The sequence below is a fragment of the Portunus trituberculatus genome, chromosome 48 (assembly GCF_017591435.1).
Source record: "Portunus trituberculatus isolate SZX2019 chromosome 48, ASM1759143v1, whole genome shotgun sequence".
Taxonomy (NCBI): Eukaryota; Metazoa; Arthropoda; class Malacostraca; order Decapoda; family Portunidae; genus Portunus; species Portunus trituberculatus.
In genome coordinates, this window is record NC_059302.1 from 16680197 (window position 1) to 16699196 (window position 19000).

General features: G+C 43.7%; 1 protein-coding gene across 6 annotated transcripts in view; it reads right to left on the minus strand.

Moving 5' to 3' along the window:
- Nucleotides 1-891: 891 nt before the first annotated feature.
- Nucleotides 892-19000, minus strand: part of LOC123498670 (protocadherin-like wing polarity protein stan) — a 469084-nt gene continuing 450975 nt past the window's right edge. For 5 of the 6 annotated variants that reach the window (XM_045246001.1, XM_045246004.1, XM_045246006.1 and 2 more), the window contains 3 exons: nt 9226-9631; nt 3476-3674; nt 892-2565 (listed from right to left, as the gene is read on the minus strand). In XM_045246001.1, coding sequence (XP_045101936.1) covers nt 2538-2565; nt 3476-3674; nt 9226-9631 — 633 coding nt within the window. In that variant the 3' untranslated portion in view covers nt 892-2537. The remainder of the gene's footprint in view (nt 2566-3475; nt 3675-9225; nt 9632-19000) is intronic. The other variant, XM_045246003.1, reaches the window with a different exon arrangement.

Here is a 19000-nt window from a genome sequence, read left to right on the forward strand (position 1 = left end):
TATATAAAACAGAACAACTGAATAAGATGCGAAAATGGTCACAGCCAGGAAAAGCAACACCAATTAGGTTGGAAATGCAATCAACATTAAATGTAAAAACCAAGTCTAATATGTTATCTGAAGCAAGAAAAGTTGGAAAAGTTACTCACTGTACAAGACCTAAGGACTGAAATAAATTCAAAATGGAATAATTGAGAGTGGAAAATACCAAAGAACAGGACCAGTCCACAATATATGTGTGATATATTGTTGATGATGAGTGAAAATTCTGGTGTTGGCATTTTGTCATGCTGGCATTTTGACAAGACACTGAGTATAGGAACTAGGTAACTGCCATGTAACAAGGGGAACCACAAGTGACAATCAGTTTCCTGGGAGTGATGCCATGCAAGACTGGTAAGTTCACCCTTGGCCACTGGCATTCTTTGTCTTCCTGCTATAATTTTTCTAAGCCTTCTCTGTGTCCTCGTTTATATATATCTTTGCCTGTCAGTTCTCCTTTCCCATCTAGATTTTGATTTGCCCCATAAGCCATTCCTCTCTTTATCCAGCCTTTAAACTTTATAGTTACCCTGTATGCCCTGTTTTATCTCTATTCAAACTTTGAAATTTCCCTGTAATTCTTTATTCATTCCTATCCAGCCATTAACTATTCCACAAGTATCTAAAATGCTTCTCCATTTTCCCTCCAACAAGTCCACATTTCCTCTCCCCTAGATTTATTCTACCACTCTTACACCTTCACTGTATTTGGTTTACAGCTTTCCTTTCCAGATTCTGCAATCCATTTACTAGTTTCAACAAGAGCTGCATCATTTAAAATTATTGACACCTTAGACCATTAAATGCTGCATGCTAGAGAGAGAATAAGGTTAAAATAAACCACTGATATGTGACACATTTACATTTAATAAAATATATACATGAATATATACATTGAAATATCTTTGTACTGCAAATAATAATGTACATTGAACTGGATCTATAAATTATGACCAAGGAATGTCATTTGAAGCCATGTAAGTGGTAGTATGTTGCTCTCAACTCTTCCCTCTCAACTAACATTGGTTTCCTCTGATTTGTTTAGTCTCCCATGGCTTGTCTTTCTCTATGTGCCAAGGTGAAGGATTTAGTTTAATTTGTTGCATGTTTGTATAACTGCCTGTAAATACTTATGCCCAATAGATACTGATCAAACTCATTACTAAAAGAAAATAGGGATTATATTTTAAACAATACTGTAATATGCTCAGAATTACACTCATTAGTGGTATGTACTACTTGTAAGAAGCAGGTAATGTACAAAGTGATTAAATTAAGGAAGATCTTGTTGCTTTGCTTTCTGGTTACAAGATTCACCAAAACCTTCACCTTGGATTTCACATCTTAAGGGAGGAAAGGAGTTCTGGATTGGGGACTGCATAGTCAACTATTCAAGTGTGTGCAGAAGCAGAGTTAAGCCTGAAACAGCATCTCAAAGTTACTTAGGTTTCTGAGTTCTTAAATCTCATTGGATGGGATACATGTCAGTTAAATGGAAAAGTGGGTATAGTACAGACATTACAGTGAATGCAAAGATCACCTTTTGGCTTGAACTGAGATCAATACTTTAAAAAAACTCAAAGGAGAGATTCAGTATGATATTACAAGATGAGGTTTTGGGGGAGTAATTGCAACAATAGCTTACAATTTTTATCAAATTTTCACAGATCTAACAAAACCTGCTCAGGAACAATTACACATAACTTATATACAAGCGTATATACATGCGACTAAAGTAATGTCTTCAGTACACCCAGACTGCACAGCATATGATGGGTATGGTCAATCACCAATGTGGGAGTGTTGGTCAGAGTGCAGAGAGCCTCCTCAGTCCTCACACCCATGAACCACACAGTAGATTTCTGGCAACTCACAAAATAAATAACATATAGATAACAATAATCAACATGCTTCAGCCACATCAGAGCACACTTTTGTTGCTCATTTTATAAATGCAACAAAATTACCTGATGGCAAAGAGGACAATGTCTTGACAAATTATCATTTACATAATGGTCTGCATGAAAAACATATACTGAGTATTATGATGTGGTGGCAGTAATGGTGGCACACCACACACATTTCACATCTATCATGTGGAGCCAATATTAACACCCACTCGCTCACATGCCTCATTCAAAATCTGCAGCTCCACTTGTTCCTCACAATTAAGCAATTAATGTTTTATTTTGTGATATATAATAAATGTACTACCTTGCTAACAATGCAGCTTACATTTGATGAATACTTGGATCCCAAACAACATGAGATTGTGCAGTGATGTCTAATGGTTTCCATGAAATATGGCTTTGTCAAGTTTTTTGTACCTGTAGCCAGTGGGATTGCATTCCCAAGGACTTTGCAACCCTAATTATTCATGACAACTGAGAATATATATACAATCAACAAATGGAATATTTATGATAACCTATATTAACATTGTTCTAACATACAGCTTCAGCCAAACCTGCTAAGTCTCTCCACTGCAGTTAGTGTCAGACGGTGGTTTCCGTGCTGTCTTTGCTGAAAAGGAAGGCAAAAATATCAATAATATTCATATTTTGAGACAAAATATCGATTGTAATAAATACTAACTCCTACAGAGCTATAAAATAAAATTGTATCAGGAAGTACCATAGCTTTGCAGTTTCGTTATACTTGTGCATCAGCAAAAACTATAGATCACATGCTTTTCAGAAAGCTGAAAAAGCTGAGCACGCTAAAGAAGCTTGCCACAAGGGTGAGCACTACTAGAGTCCAACCTGGAACTTGTGTGGCAGTGAAGGCCATAAAGGTCCAGAAAACCACAGGATGTGAGAAAGTATGAGAATATCCACTTTACTTCTTGATAGCAGTGAACAGCATAATGTATTAGAGGATTCATGCTACGTTTGGAAGACAGTGCCAGTTTCATCTTAAGATCTAAAGCTTTATGTTTCAAAATGGGTTTCATATCAAGTCTCATGACAATAAAAAGAACTAAAAAATAGAATTTTGGCAAAGGTCTTATTCCGACTTTAAATTTAGATAGTATATTGTATGGTAGATCTCAGTCTTTATGGTCCATTTCATTAAGTACATTGTGGGGCAACCTTTGATATCACCCCAATTTTCTTACCCATTTTACCTCAGCAGTCTTCCCTATGGATAGCACAGAAAATAGAATATGATGTAATAACATCGAGCAAGAATATGGCATAGAGTTGTGCAGGACCTTAGCCATTAAATACAAGTAACAGAAGCTGGTAGACAGTAGTAGTAGGAGACTTGGCTAACCAAAACCCAAAGGAATATCAGAAAGTTATATATCTTAAGGCTTCTAAATATTCTCAAACTGCAGGCTTTACAAATAAAAATGTGTGCAACTGTATGAGTTTATTTAATTTTACAGCTAGACTTAATTAAATGGAGAGAAAATCATGATCACTCTTACTCTGAGTCTGAGATTCCTAGTGTTATGGCAGAGATCTTGTGCGTGCCCATCAGTGAGGCTGGGAGAGATGGGAGGGGTGAGGGCGGTGGAGGGTGATTGGAAGGAGAGATATTAAGGTTGTTTACTTCCATCATATTGCCATCCCCCCCTCCAGCCCCACCCGCCATCACAGGTGCTGGCAGGGCCTCAGGACTTGGGTCTGTTGGTGAAGGTACATACTTGTCACCTTCTACACTGCCTGCTGCCTTGTCCACCAAGTTTTGCATTCACTGCACCAAGCCTTACCCTTGCTAGCACCATGCCTTATCCCTCACTTTCTCAACATTATTTTCAAACCTTATCCTCCCTAGCTTACTGGCACAAAATCTTACCCCTTGCCATCCTAGAATAGTATCTACTCTCATTTCTAATGCTAACTCATCTATCTAAGATCTCCCTTTATTTCTTATCAATCATTAGCAAAACTAGCCATCTATCCCTACCAATTTACAGTCCCTATCATCCACTAGTGCTATAAAAAAAAAAGAATTCTAGCCCTATTTCATTACATTGTTTGCTATTTAGTATGATGAACATACAGTGCTATCTAGTGATAACAGACTTCACAGTATTTTGCTTAATAATGGACTGATAAGACACTAGCTAAATTTTTTGGAACTGTAATGGCAGTTTGTTTTCATGAATCCATAGTTTCTGTGTGGCTGTGAGGATGAATACACATGACATGATAAACAGCCAAAAAAAAGGCCAGTGTTTATGCTTGATACCACTATAACCCATTTTGTTTGTCTACAATATACAAAACTTGTGATAGGTGAAGAGCAACGACTGCTTGCATGTGAGGATAACGAGAGTGACACTCATGGTGAATTGGGATAGTGGGCTGGTTGGACCCACAGCCTTCCATTGCGAATTGCTAGTTATGCATTTCTGTTTGAACATTGTTGGACAAACGAGGATAATGACCCTGCCCCACACACACACACACACACACACACACACACACACACACACACACACACACACAAGGAGGAGCATTTTATGGGAGGAAGACCTACGGAAATAAAGCAAATGCAGGACATCATGGTTACTAAGGAAGATGTAAGGAAAATTATAAGCAATCTGGATATTAATAAATCAATGGGGCCTGATGGCATATCTGGGAGGTTGCTAAATGAATGTAAGGATCAATTGTTGAACCCCGTATTTGATATTGTGGAAACCTCCATACGAACAGGATTAGTCCCGAAAGAGTGGAAAAGAGCTGACATTGTGGTAGTAGAATGGAACCGCTAAATTATAGACCAGTATCGTTGACTAGTATATTGTGCAAGGTATGTGAAGAAGTAATTAAAGCTAAGTGGAGTGAGTATCTAGAAAGTGAAAACATTCTGAGTGAAAGACAGTTTGGTTTCAGAAAAGGAAGATCGTGTGTATCCAATTTATTATGTTTTTATTCAAGAGTGACTGACATACTACAACATAGAGAGGGATGGGTGGATGCTATCTACCTGGACTTGAGAAAGGCCTTTGATAAAGTACCACACAATAGACTGATGTGGAAACTAAAGAAGATTGGAGGAGTAAATGATAAACTAGCAAAATGGATGGAAAATTACTTAATGGGAAGAGAAATGAGAACAGTGGTGAGAGGAAGGAAGTCCGAGTGGAAGAAGGTAACCAGTGGAGTTCCACAAGGGTCAGTGCTTGGTCCCATCATGTTTTTGATTTATGTTAATGATATGCCAGTAGGAATTGACAGTTACATGAACATGTTTGCGGACGATACTAAAATTATGAGGAGAGTAAAGAATGTGGAAGATTGTAACAAGTTACAGGAAGATCTTGATAAAATATATGAGTGGAGTAAGGAGTGGCAGATGGAATTTAATATAGACAAGACCCATGTTATGAAAATGGGAAGAAGTAGATACAGACCAAACAGGGATTACAGGCTGGGTGATGAGAAAATTAAAGAGACCAATGAGGAGAAAGACTTAGGAGTAACCGTGCAAAACACTTTGTCACGGAGAAACACATTAACAAGATTTTTTGGAAAACATATAACATGCTTCAAAATATTGGCCTTGCATTCCACTACCTAGATGAAGGAATGATGAAGAAGATATTATGTACCTTAATAAGACCCCAGTTAGAATATGCAGCTTGTGTCTGGTCACCGCATATGAAGAAAAATGTGAAGAAGGTAGAAAGGGTACAGAGGCTGGCAACAAGGATGGTACCAGGACTCAGGGAGTTAGACTATGAGGAAAGACTGAGGAAGCTGGGGCTGACCACATTAGAAGAGAGAAGAACAAGAGGAGACATGATAACTATGTATAAATTGGTGAACAAGATTGACATACTGGATAGAGAGTTAATAAAGGTGACCACAAGTAATCATCTCCGAGGACATGGAAAAAAGCTGATAAAAGACATCTGTCTAAATGACGTGAGAAAATACAGTTTCTTGCATCATAGCATTGATAAATGGAATAAACTGAGCAGTGATGTCATTGATGCGGTGTGTGTCAATCAGATGAAAGAGAGATATGACAGGAATGGACAAGAGGACAGGACACAGAGAGCTTAGCTCGGGCCCTGTAATACACAAATAGGTAAATACACACACACACACACACACACACACACACACACACACGGTTAGCCATATTGATAGAATTTTCAGAGAGACGTATAATTTGCTAAGGAATATTGGAGTAGCATTTCACTATATGGACAAGGAAATGATGAAGAAATTGATAAGTACTAAAATAAGACCTAGATTGAAATATGCAGGAGTTGTGTGGACTCCCCATAAAAAGAAACACATAAGAAAATTAGAGAGACTACAAAAATGGCTACAAGAATGGTTCCAGAATTTAAAGGGATGGCATATGAGGAGAGACTAAAGGCAATGGATCTACCAACCTTGGAGCAGAGAAGAGAGAGGGATCTGATACAAGTTTATAAATTGATTAACGGAATGGATGAAGTGGATAATGAGAAACTGATCCTGAGAGAAGAATATGACTTTAGAAGCACAAGATCGCATAGTAAGAAACTAAGGAAGGGACGATGTCTGAGAGATGTTAAAAAATTTAGTTTCCCACAAAGATGTGTTGAGACTTGGAACAGTTTGAGTGAGGAAGTGGTATCAGCAAAGAGTGTACATAGTTTTAAAGAAAAATTGGATAAGTGTAGATATGGAGACGGGACCACACGAGCATAAAGCCCAGGCCCTGTAAAACTACAACTAGGTAAATACAACTAGGTAAATACACACACACACACACACACACACAGAGAGAGAGAGAGAGAGAGAGAGAGAGAGAGAGAGAGAGAGAGAGAGAGAGAGAGAGAGAGAGAGCCTAGGTTGATGAGAGTGCAGGCAATAAACAAAAACAAACAAAAACTCCCCAGTCACTTGATTTTTCTTCATTTACCAGTCTTTGGAGGTCTATGATTTAATTTCTTTCTTCTTTTAACTGAGGATAATTTAGTATGAAGTGGGCTAAGTTTTCTTCTAGATGACATAATGAGCAAACTGAGTCCTCAGCATGGTGGCAGAAAGTAAGTGATATCAACAACACAGCCACTACTCCGAACCGGACTTTCCCCCCCTCCCTCCCTCTCTCAAGTACTTCTTCCAAGAAGTACTGTATTTGATGGCTTATAAGACTCACCAAGTTTTGGCTGACATTGAAATATAAAAAAAGGTAAATGAGCAGATTTAAATTCCTTATAGGAAATGAAGGATTTCACCTGACATTTAGAGATTCACGTACAATCATTTAGATCATTATTAGATTCTAGTATTTTGCACTTAAAAACCTTAATATATGCTAGTAGCTTATGTACCAATCTTGTTGTGAGATGTAAACATGTACCTGGCATATAGCATTAGTACTGACTGTGAGAGACCACAGGGTTAATAATCATAATTTTTTTTTCAACATGTATGCAAGTTAAGAATATTAAAAGATAAGTGCAACTTTAATTGTATGAGTGTGTCTTACCTCAAGGAGTAACAACATCACACTGTAAAGAATGCCTGTGTCAAGATCAAGATCACCTATCATGTGTTTTTTTTTTGGGTTCATGTGGTGTATGGTCACTTAGGTAAATTCTTTCAGACTGCTGTCATTCTATGCAAATTACTGGTAAAAATGACCTATTATATATTGTTTACATGTGTGAAGATGTCTTGAGTTTGATTTGGCTTTTGTTGCAATAAATTTACCACTAACCACTGTCTCATAGGATGCAGGCTCATTTCCTAAGACTTTTTTTGGAGAAAAAGTGAGTCTTATGAACCATCAAATATGGTACTTGTTCACATTGTTCATTCTATTCTGACCCTGATGATTCCTTGTCTTCCTCTCCTCCTTTGTCACCTCAGCAAAGTCCTTCAGGCAGTCATTAAATGCTTGTTAAGTATGCCAATGGACAACATGGGAATCAGCTATTACATGAAATGGGAAGCTATATCTTACATTCATCTATTCTTGGTAAAAAAATTTATTACTGTTCACTTCTTATATAATAATGAATTCTTTTTATTTCAGCAATGAACATAGAATAAGGTAGTTCAAATGTTCAAAACATTTTTTTTGTGCCATCAAAACAGAATAAATTACTGAAAAAGGGAAATGGGGTGGGGATTACAGGCCTCACAGACAAACTGCTCTTGGTAGCAGACAATTCACAGTAACAGACACCCTCTCACCCCCCAAAGTGTCTGCTATCATGAGGTACCACTGTAATTATGTTTTAATCTATTTGTTTTCTATTTCCAAGGGATTACATATATTCTTGATTCATATGCAATACTTGGTGTGACTTCTCAAAGTTGATTTGAAATTACCACAATTTCAATACTTTACCTTTTTTACTTAGCGCTTAAATTTCCTCACTAACAGCATATGAATACTGAAGGGAAACATTTGGGAAACTGAAAGTAAGGAAGGAGGGAAACACACAACAAATATTTAGCAGAAACCCACATGATCCAGAACAAACTCCAGGAAGCAGTGACATTCTGAGGAAAGCTACTGGTGTCCACAACCCCTGCCAAGCTCTGGGTTCATAAGGAAAAATGCATGGTGCAGAAGGTAAGCATGCTATGTAAATATGGTGGTAATGAAGCTGTAGTTGTGTATTTACGGTATGTATTCTAAAACACTATTCTCTCATGAAGAATCTAGAAACCTAACAGGTATGAATTGAAATTTTTCACACTTATACAGAATTCTTGATAAAACTACTTATAATTTTTATAATGGAAAGAGTTCTTTGAAAACTAAAGCTGTTATAATCAAAGTAAGACAATGAAATGTTTGAGAATATGGTCTAAAGTCTCTGCCAGTCATTCATCTGAGGACATAAGCATGGTAATGCTGCTGATCAATGGGAAAGTTCTCCCTCACTGATTGACCAATGCATTCCTATCTTGTTTTAAAATGTAGAGCAAACATTGTATTCTTACCAAATATCCTTTTGCTCTTAGTAAGGTAACTAATGAAGGCTTTTCATATACTTCAAATTTAAAGCAAGATGGGATATATAAACTCATAAATGAGCAAGAAGATTTTCTAATTATAGTGTTACTGTATTTGTATGTCCCTAGGTTGCATAACTATTGTGCCAGAATCAGTGATATCATGTAGAGCAGTTGCAGAAGTAATATACGTGGAGATGTTATGGCAATGATGGTGATAATTCAAAGACCTTGGAGTATTATAACTCACCTTCTACTAGATTGTGGAGAAATCGTTTTTGGCTTTGTGGCGTATATATGACCTGATGGTGGTGGTGTGAAGTGGGTGGTGAGTAATGTTTTTTGTCACCACTGTCTACACTTGACCTGCTTGCCCGAGACTCTGCTCGTACTACCAGGTTTTCAGGGGAGATGCGCTTCATGTCATGATGGGGGTATTGGTGGGGTGGCATTGGTGATGGGAGCTCCTGGGAAAAGGAGTTATCGCGGGAGTGGAGGCGGGAGGAAGGGACATCTGGTGAGTATCTCCTTGTGTCAGGGGAATATCTCTTAGAGTCAAGAGTGGAGAATTTTTTCATCTCTGGAGAGTATCGATGCTTGGTGCTTGGGGAGTATGTTCCAAACTGATTTTCTGCTGGCGAGTAGCGGGACCTTGCCTGTAGAAAAGGAATGTTGAAAATAGTATTAATGTTGATTATAGGAAGACTCAAGCTAAAATATTTGGGATATGAGGCTATGATTGGAATAAAGTCTCAACCATCACTTTTTAGGAAATAAGAAATTGCTTTTAAAGTTTGTTGGCCTTAGAAATGCTATATCTTTTCAATAAAAAAATAAAGATATCCTGGTGAGTTTTTTTTCAAAATGAAGCAGAAAACATCTACTTTCACGTTTTGGAACAACACTATAACAAAAATAAACACTTATTTCCATGTGAGGGCAAACAAATCAACTGATGCTCATTGACTTAATCTTTATGTCTCTGGCACTCTCATTGGCTGCCCAAGACTTGACAGGATGTGCAAACACTCTGATTAGCCAGTACCTCAGTGTGATTACTTGGCAGTTGGGACCTTCTTACCATTATGATGGACTCACTTGCATGGATCAGATGATAGAAGTGTGTTTTTGCATGAATACCCTTGGAATATTGATCTAAGAGTCAGTGGAATACTGGCACCTCATGTTGGTTTCCAAAATCCAGGTCCTGGTGGAGATACTGCTAAGCCACAAAGACTTTCTGTCTGTCCAGTCTGACATGAGCTTTAGAAAGGTCAAAATTCTAAAATAACAATAAATAATAATCTAATTATTATTTCAGTTGTTTAACTTATTATTTTTCATCACGCATACAACTACCAATAATTATTAATTATTGCTTAAACCCCATTCTCACAGAAAACTTACACCATGTCTAACAGCTTGAGAAATAGAAATGATAGAAATACTTGAGGTGCCCTTTATCAATTTCTTTGAGAAGACACCCAGCACGTTTTCTACTCCCAGGTACTACCCAGCAGGCTGATTCCCTCATTTACTACCTCTTTGTTGTTACAGGGCTCACACATTGTCTTCAGCTCAGCGCTTGCACCGGCTAGTTTCTTTTTTTTCAGCAGTAGTTGGGTTTGCTTTCCATTGCTCCTTGGTTTGTCTGTCTTCTACAGGGAGATTGTAAGTGTGTAATTATGCCACATAAGTGTATGAAGTGTTCTCGCACCCTCCTGTTCCTTAGAGTGGATCCTCATGGGGAGTGTCTGTCATGTAGGGAGGTGCTTTTGTAGCCTTGCTTCCTGTTGTGATTGTTGCAAGGCCTCATTCCATGACCAGTTCCTATGTCTTTTGGACAGTTTTAAAGATTGTACTTAAAGAAGGAAGGCTTTTTCTTCCGGTAAATGTAAGTCTTCCCCTATATCACAGCAGCTGCAAAAACAAATGTGCAGGATGGATGAGATGTTGGACTGGCTTTCCTTCTTTCTCTCCTCTTCCCAGGGTTCTCCCTTCTCTGATTTTCAGACTCTGGCTTCCAAGGTAGATGGTTCCCAGCTGGGAATGAGCGGTGCTATGTAGAGTCTGGGGTGGGCCGGATCAGCTGGTGCCACCAGTCCTGAGGTCAAGATGGTACCGGCATCCACTGCGGGTCCAACAGGTGGGTTCTATGCCCCAGTACCTTGGACAGGTAAGGTAGTGGACAGTACCCTTGGTACTTTTCGCACTTTTTACGGTGGTGAGGTCAGCGACAGTCACCTGGCTCCCATGCCCAGTGGCTGCCCCACTACCCAGGATACGGAAGTTGGCGTCTGCCATACAGCTTTCACGCCTGGTAGCCAGACTCCTATCCAGGATATTGATGGTGGTGTCTGCCATACAGCTCCCATGCTTGGTGGCCAGCCTCTTATCCCCTCCTGTGGTTTTATCCATGGTACAGGTAAGGAAATGTCTGGTGGTCCTGGTACTTTTGGTAGTGTTTACTGTGGTGGGGTTGGCAATAGCCATCTGGCTCTCATGCCCGCCAGCTGTCCAACTACTCAGGATACGAGGTCAGCATCTGCCATACAGCTCCCAGGCCTGGCGGCCAGACTCCTTTCCAGGATGTTGAGGCTGCCATCTGCCATACAGCTCCCATGCCTGGTGGCCAGCTTATCATCCCCTCACGTGGATTAGGCCTAGATGAGACTATCCCACTTTCTTCAGTGGTAGAGTTTGGCCACAGCCATGCTGCTAAAATGTCTGATGGCTTTCTCTCTACCTAGAATATGAGTGTTGGTGTCAGCCACAAGGCTCCAATGCCAGGCGACTAAACTCATGTCCCTTGTGTAAGGGTTGGTGTGTACCCCTCAGCTCCCATGCCTGGCAACCATCCTCTTCCTTGCAATGGTTTGGACCATGTAGACCCTGGTGAGTCTGTGCTAGGCAGCCTTTCACTTATTCAGGAGGCTTCTGTTGTGGCTGGCCAACCAGCTCCTGTGCCTGGTGGCAGTGGGGTGAGCCAAGGTCTTTCAGCTCCCATGCCAGTTGGCCATCCCCTTTCCACAGCCGGGACCTTTGATGATGATGAGGAGGAAGTGCCTCCCAATCAAGATGTTTCCCCGTTTTTGCACCTTATATGCCAAGTGAAGGCCTATCTTCATCAGCCTTCACCTGAGGCTCCTTCATTGTCCCAGCTTATGGGTGTAAAAAAGGTACAGGGCTCAGTTTTGCCGTGCCAGCCGTCACTCTCCCACTGTCGCTTATGGCTCAAGATGTTCGTGAGAAAGCCCAATGCAGGTCCCTGAAGGAGCCTAAGCCTTGCTCAGCCAATTTTCAGTTGTCTAGAGACTAGTATGGCAGGGCCAGGTCTTTTTATCTGTCTGACAGGGACTTTCTGGCTCCTCCTACGGTTAATGAGGAGTTGAGTGGTCTACGGCTGGTGGGCAACCCAGCGGTCTCTGTCTCCTCCCATCTGTTGGCACAAATGGAGAAAGTGTGTGACTCCATGGCTGTCATTACCTCTTGGACAGATCAGTTTTTGGCTATGTGGGCTGGTGCTTCTTCTAGTACGGAGCAGGGTGTTTTGAAATTTTTGTTGGCACTGGCCAAGGCTAACAAAGACAATCTTTGTCCTGCTGAGGAGCTACGTTGTAGACTCCTTATGTTACAGAGGCAGGCTATAGTGGATTCGTTGCTTTGTACCTTTTCTAATGGGGAGAAGCGCCAGCTCTTTTCTTCTCTCTTTACTGACGTTCTATTTGAACCAGCTGCGGTGACAATGAGCACTTGGCTTTTTAGAAATGTGTACTCTCTTCTGTGGAAGGAGGATTGGCCTCTTCTTTTCAGGGTTCAGCCTTGGCAGCTCGTGGGAGCAAGGTAAAAGGGCAAACAAAGACTGGGTCATTTCTTAGTGCCTCTTTGTTGGCTCCTGTTCACAGACCCTCCTTTTGGGCCAGGGGTTCTTGCAGTGGAGGATCCCATGGCCAGGGTAGATCTTGCTAGGGAGGCAGGTTGCTCTCCTATGCCTGTGGGCACTTGTCTGCAGCAGCACTGGAGAGAGTGGATAGAGGTTGGGGCAGGAGAGTGGGTAGTGAAGATCCTGTGTTATGGGTATATTCTTCCCTTTCTGCGTCCCCCTCCTTTGTCTGCCAAATCCATAGAGTTTGTGAGTTATGCAGAGGGATCAGATTGTCATGTGACCTTGGACTTAGTGGTGCAGGACATGTTGGGCAAAGGGGCCATAGACCTTTTGGTGGGCAAGCTGGAAGGCTTTTATGCCCGTCTGTTCCTCATACCCAAAGTAACAGGGGGTTGGAGACCTGTGTTCAACCTCTTGGCTTTGAACTAGTTTTAGTGGTCAGTCCCTTCTGGATGGAGACCATTGTGTCAGTTTTGGAGTCCACGAATGTGGGGGATTGGATGGTGTCTCTGGATCTGAGGGATACATATTTCCAAGTTCCAATCCAACCTCATTCTCGCAAGTACCTGCGGTTCATTTGGCGAGACAAGGTTTTTCAGTTCAAACTTCTTTGTTTTGGCCTCACCACCACCTCGCAGGTCTTTACCAAGGTGATGGTGCCAGTGTCTTCATGGGCTCATCAACATGATATCTCCCTGTGCCATTACCTAGATGATTGGTTGGTCACAGGGCCCACTCTTCAGGGATGCATAGGCACCATCAGGGTTGTTTTGTGACTGTGTGTTAAGTTGGGTGTTCAGATCAATCTGCCCATATCAGACCTGGTATCCAGCCATAGGAAGCAATACCTAGGCATGGTGCTGGATTCAGTGACGGCTCTGGTTTTTGTCACCAGAAAGAGTCAGCCGGTTTCTGTCAGTGGCGCTGAATTTTCTAGATGACAAAGCCCCTACAGTGTCTCTATGAAGATCGCTCCTAGATCATCTGGCTTCGCTGAAGAGGATGGTACTGGTTGGCTGGGTATGCTCTCAGTCCCTTCAGTGGTGCATGGAAAAACACTGGAGGATAGTGTCGGACCCACCCTGGTGGCAGGTTCCTCCTTCACAGTTGTGTCTGGCAGACCTCTCCTGGTGGATGGATCTGGGTAGTTTTCTCAGAGGAGCTCCCTCTGTGATGGCTCCTCCGGAACATTCTCTGTTTTCTGATGCGTCCCTTCACGATTAGGGTGCTCACCTGGGGGACTCTTTTGTTTCAGGGGTGTAGACTCTACAGAAGCAAAGGATTCACATCAACCATCTGGAGATGATGGCTGTTTTCCTGGCTCTGCAGTCCTTTCAGCAGGAATTGTCAGGCATGGTGGCATCTCTCATGTTAAGACTATTCAACAGTGGTGGTCTATTTATGAAACTCAGGGGGCACTCGGTCCGAGTCTTTGTCAGGTCTGGCAGGGGACATTCTCTGGTGGTGCGAGAACAACTTGGTCTCTCTTTGCTGGGGCAGCGCAATGCAGTGGCAGACATCCTCAGTCGCAAGTGTGTGGGGTCAGAGTGGACCCTACATCCAGTAGCATGCAGGCAGGTCTTCCGGGTGTGGGGTGCGCCATAGGTGGATCTGTTTGCAATGGCCTTAAATCACCAGTTACCTTTGTATGTGTCTCTCCCGTCAGACCTGGGAACTTGGAAAGAGGACCCACTTGCCATTCCATGGGAGGGCTTGGATATGTATGCCATTCCTCTTTTCTCTCCAATTCGTTGGGTGCTGGTTTAAATCAAGAGGGTCTGCTTGTGTTCGCGTGACTCTGATTGGCATCAGGCAGAATGGTTTCCTCTGCTTCTGAGTCTACTAGTGAACCTTCTTCGAGTGTTGCCTCCATGGACCTCTCTGCTCCGCCAGCCTTGTCGCCACCTCTTTCACAAGTCTACAGGGGCACTTCACCTTCATGCGTGAAGACACTCCAGTGTCTCTCCTGAAAGAGAGGCTTTTCCCAGAGGGCTGCTAGATTTATGGCCCTTCCGATCAGACAGTTATCTGCCAGATTTATCAGGCAAAGTGGTCCATCTTCTGTGTTTGGTGTGAGTTGAGGGTTTGTCATCCTTTTTTGGCCTCTGTGATGGACTAAGGCAACTTTTTTTTATTTTTCTTTGGGACACACAGCACTTGTCCTTGCCATTCATTAGGGGGATCATTCAATTTTGGCCCCCCCTTTTCCAGTAGGCTGGCTTGGATATCTCACAGGATTTGGATTTGTCAGTTCTGTTTTGAGGATTTGCCAAGTCGGCTCCTTCCCATTCACCATGTCTTTAGTTTTATATTCATTAATGAAGTCCCCTTATGAGCCTCTTTGTTTGGCTTCATTGAGGGATGTTGCACTGAGATTTTCATTTCTTTTAGGTTTAGCATCTGCTCGTCAGGTTAGCGCACTGCATGGATTTTCTGCGGAAATTTGTCCCTCTAAGGGTTGGTTTTCTATGACTTTTTCTTTAGCCCCTGATTTTCTAGCAAAGACTCAACTTCCAGGTGATGAATCTCAGTCTGACTTCACCATTCCTGGTCTTATGGAGTATGCTGGCAACTTGGAGGGGGGACTGGCTTTTATGCCTAGTCAGAGCCATCAGGGAGTACCTTCGTAGGACCAGGGATTGTCATCCTAGATGCTCCCGCCTTTTTGTGACGATTCCTGAGCCTTGGCGTATGGTGCACTCTCATAATATTTCTCACTGGATATGTCAGATTATCCAGTGTGCAAAAGAGGATGTTTCTGAGGAGGACATGTGCCTGGTTGAGATGAAGGCACATGAAGTTAGAACAGTGGCAATGAGTGCCTTGTTCAAGAAGATTTAGTGTTTCTGCCATTCTTTGGGCAGGAACCTGAAAGAGTATGTCCACTTTTGCTTCTTTTTATCTTAGGGATATTACTCATCGGTATTTGGATACTTTTTCTCTGAGCCCTGTTGTGTTGGCTCTCAGGGCAATTCAATACTTTTTCTTTTGGGGTTCCTTATATACACAGTTATCTGTATTGTCCTCTGTGGGATATCTGGGTCATTGGATCTTTCTTGTGGGGAGATTTGTGATGCTCCTCTCACTCTTGTTTTGTCTCTCTGTCATGGGATACAAATGCTGCACCCACTTCAGGACATGGTGTCTGCTTTGTAAGTTTTTGGTATGTAAGGGTGTGTGTGTCTTGAAGAGTGAAAGTTGCTTTTAGGGGTGAGGTCATCCTCTCTCCTATACTTGAGATTCAGTTCTGAAGCAAATAGGATTCTTTAATGTAAAATCCATTTTTATCTACATACCCATAATTATTAATCATAATTGAGTTTTCCCTCCTCCCTCCCCTCTATTACCTTTTAGGCTAGAGGCAAATGAGGGAATCGTTCTGCTGGGTGGTACCTGGGAGTAGAAAACAGGCTGGGTGTCTTCTCAAAGAAAACGAGAAAGGGCACCTCAAGTATTTCTTTCGTTTTTATTTCTTGAGTTGTTAGACATGGTGTAAGTTTGCTGTGAGAATATGGATTTAAGCAATAATTAATAATTAAGGATAAGTATTGTAGCGAAAGGGAGCTGAAAACCGTATCTTCCCACCCGGGAACTGAGGTGGGAGCTGCCTCGGGGCAATGAAGAGCGTGATTGGCTGCCAAGGTCACGTGATGCCGGGCGGAGACGCTGATTGGACGGGGGATCAGCTGAGAGGTGAGGGGAAGCCGGCCATGAGGAGAGTCTGGAGCGAGCATGGGAAGCGGGCGGTGGTCACAGTGTGTATTGTGTTTTGTAAGCTGAACTAGAGGCTTCAAGAGCCCTTGCGAAGGTTGTGAAGAGGCCTGGGGGCTGCCTCAGTCAGTGTAGGATTACTGTAACCACTATTTTTCCTAATAGACTCGTTTTTAAGGTTAAAAGTGGTATTTTCTTTGGCCCCTTTGATAGCCGGGGGACGGCGCTCACAGGGACACAAGGACACGCTCTGGTGAGTCTCAGGAGGCAACACAACCAGCCACTCAGAATCCCAGGTGCTCCCTTGCTGGAAAAATAGCCAAGGGAAGGGTTCATAACAGCATGGTGTCAGGAGTAGTGTTTGATTGTGTTGCGGTGAGCCGAGTGTGTGTGTGTGTGTGAGTGCCGTGGTGGTGGAGCGCGTGGACGCAGCGCGTTGGGACCCAGTTTGGCGCGGTGGCTTTGTGCTCGTGTGTGTGCGTGACTCTTGTGTGCCTTAGAGGAAGTGCGTCAAGATGGAAGATGGAGGCGTAACACAAGCCGATGTACTGGCTGGCCTTAATGCACAGAGTGATGAGGTACAACGGGCCTCGACTGCACAGGGTAATGATATGCAGGACAGCTTGGCGAGCGTGAGAGAAGAGATTGTGAGGAGCGTGGAACGCGTGTTTAAACAGGTGAGGGCGCACGTGGAAGAGGAGTGCAAACGGGTGAAAAAGGAGGTGCTTGGGGAGGTTTTCACCAAGGACGAGGTGAAAGAAGAGGTGCAAAAAGTAGCCAGTGACCTTAAGTGATATGTGGACATAGCAGTGGCAGCAGCAGTCACTCTACCTCCCTCAAGCCAGCGTGGCAGTGATGTTGAGGACGAGGGCGACGAGGAACTCGGAAGCTGCTGTGGGAGCCATAAAAGCCCCTTGCCGCTGGAGGATAAGCTGCCTACTCCCCCTCGCACTCCGGTAAACGTGCTATCACCTCCTCTTTCCCCGCCGGGTTCTGTGAAGTCGTGCTGCTTGACAGGCAGTTCCACGACACGGAGATTCAGGGACGAGACGAGGCGCCACCCCCAGGAGTTTGATGGGACAGTGTCTTGGGAGGCGTATAAGACACAGTTCGAGCTCTTGGCGAGTGCCCGCCAGTGGAGTCAGGCTGAAATGGCCATGCAGCTGGTGTGGGTGCTGAAGGGAGCAGCGTTGGAAGTCCTAAACTAGCTGCCGGCTACTCAGCGGAGCTCCTTCAGTAAGGTGACGGCGGCACTGGAGCAGAGGTACGGGTACCAGCACCAAACCGAGGTGTTAAGGACAAGGTTCCGGGCCAGGGTTAGAGGCCTGGGGGAGACTCTGACACGCCTGGCGCAGGATTTGGAGGTGCTGGTGCGCCATGCGTACCCGGAGGCCAGTGAGATGATCACAATTCTCCTGCAGGATCAGTTCGTTGATGCCATAGATAACCAACAACTGAGGATTAACGTGCAGCAGGCACACCCCCAAGGATCTTCAGGAGGCCCTGGCGAGGGGCCTGGAGCTGGAATTGTTTCTCCGGACGATGCGGGAGCAACCCAGCGGGAGCCGTGGCCCCCACAAGGTGAAGGCTAAGAGGGGGAGCGTGGATAAACCTCCCTCCAGTCCGTCATCCCCCCCGGGAGAGTTTCGAGGTAACTGCTTCTCTTGTGGGCAGAAGGGCCACTCTAGGAGGTACTGCCCACAAGGTAAGAGTGGCAGTAAGGCTGACTGTGTGGAAGCAGGGCCCACTCAGTACAAGCCCTGCTGCTATAACTGTGGCAAGGGTCACCAGACGACAGAGTGCATCCTTGTACCCGCCACGGATAGCAAGGAGGCTGCGGGAAACTGGAAGGAGCTGGCAGAAGGGGTCGAACGCCAGTCGGAGAGCAAGAGATCCCAGTCCGCCTAAGTTGCCGTGCCGGGGGCGCCCAGACCATTCAGGTGGGCGGGCAAGTGGACGGTAAATCTTGCTGCCTGACGGTAAACTCAGGCGCCAAACGCACATTTGTGCAAGGCGGCGTGTTGGCAACTGGGCAACCACCAGTGGCCCAGCTACAGCTGTGTGGGATTACCGGGCACTGCACACAGCTGAGGGGGCCAGTGTACGCCAGGATTGAGGTTGGCGGCATGGAGGAGCGTCTTCCTGTCTATGTAGCAGATGTCGGGGAGAGCTTGCTTGGCTTAGACTACTTCCAGCGGAGCAGGGCGGTGCCGGACTTTGGGGAAATAACCATGGCTGTCGGAGGTAATGTAGTGCCATTGCAGGAGAGTGGTGATGACGCAGTGGAGCGTGAAGTTTCAATTGAAACTCACCAAGCCCATACTGTGCCCTCACCCAAAGCCAGCCAATGCTGCCGTCTCGATGAGGAACAGGAGGACGAAAGTCTAAGGCCGGGTGGGTGTGAAGGTGTACAAACGACTATGGACCC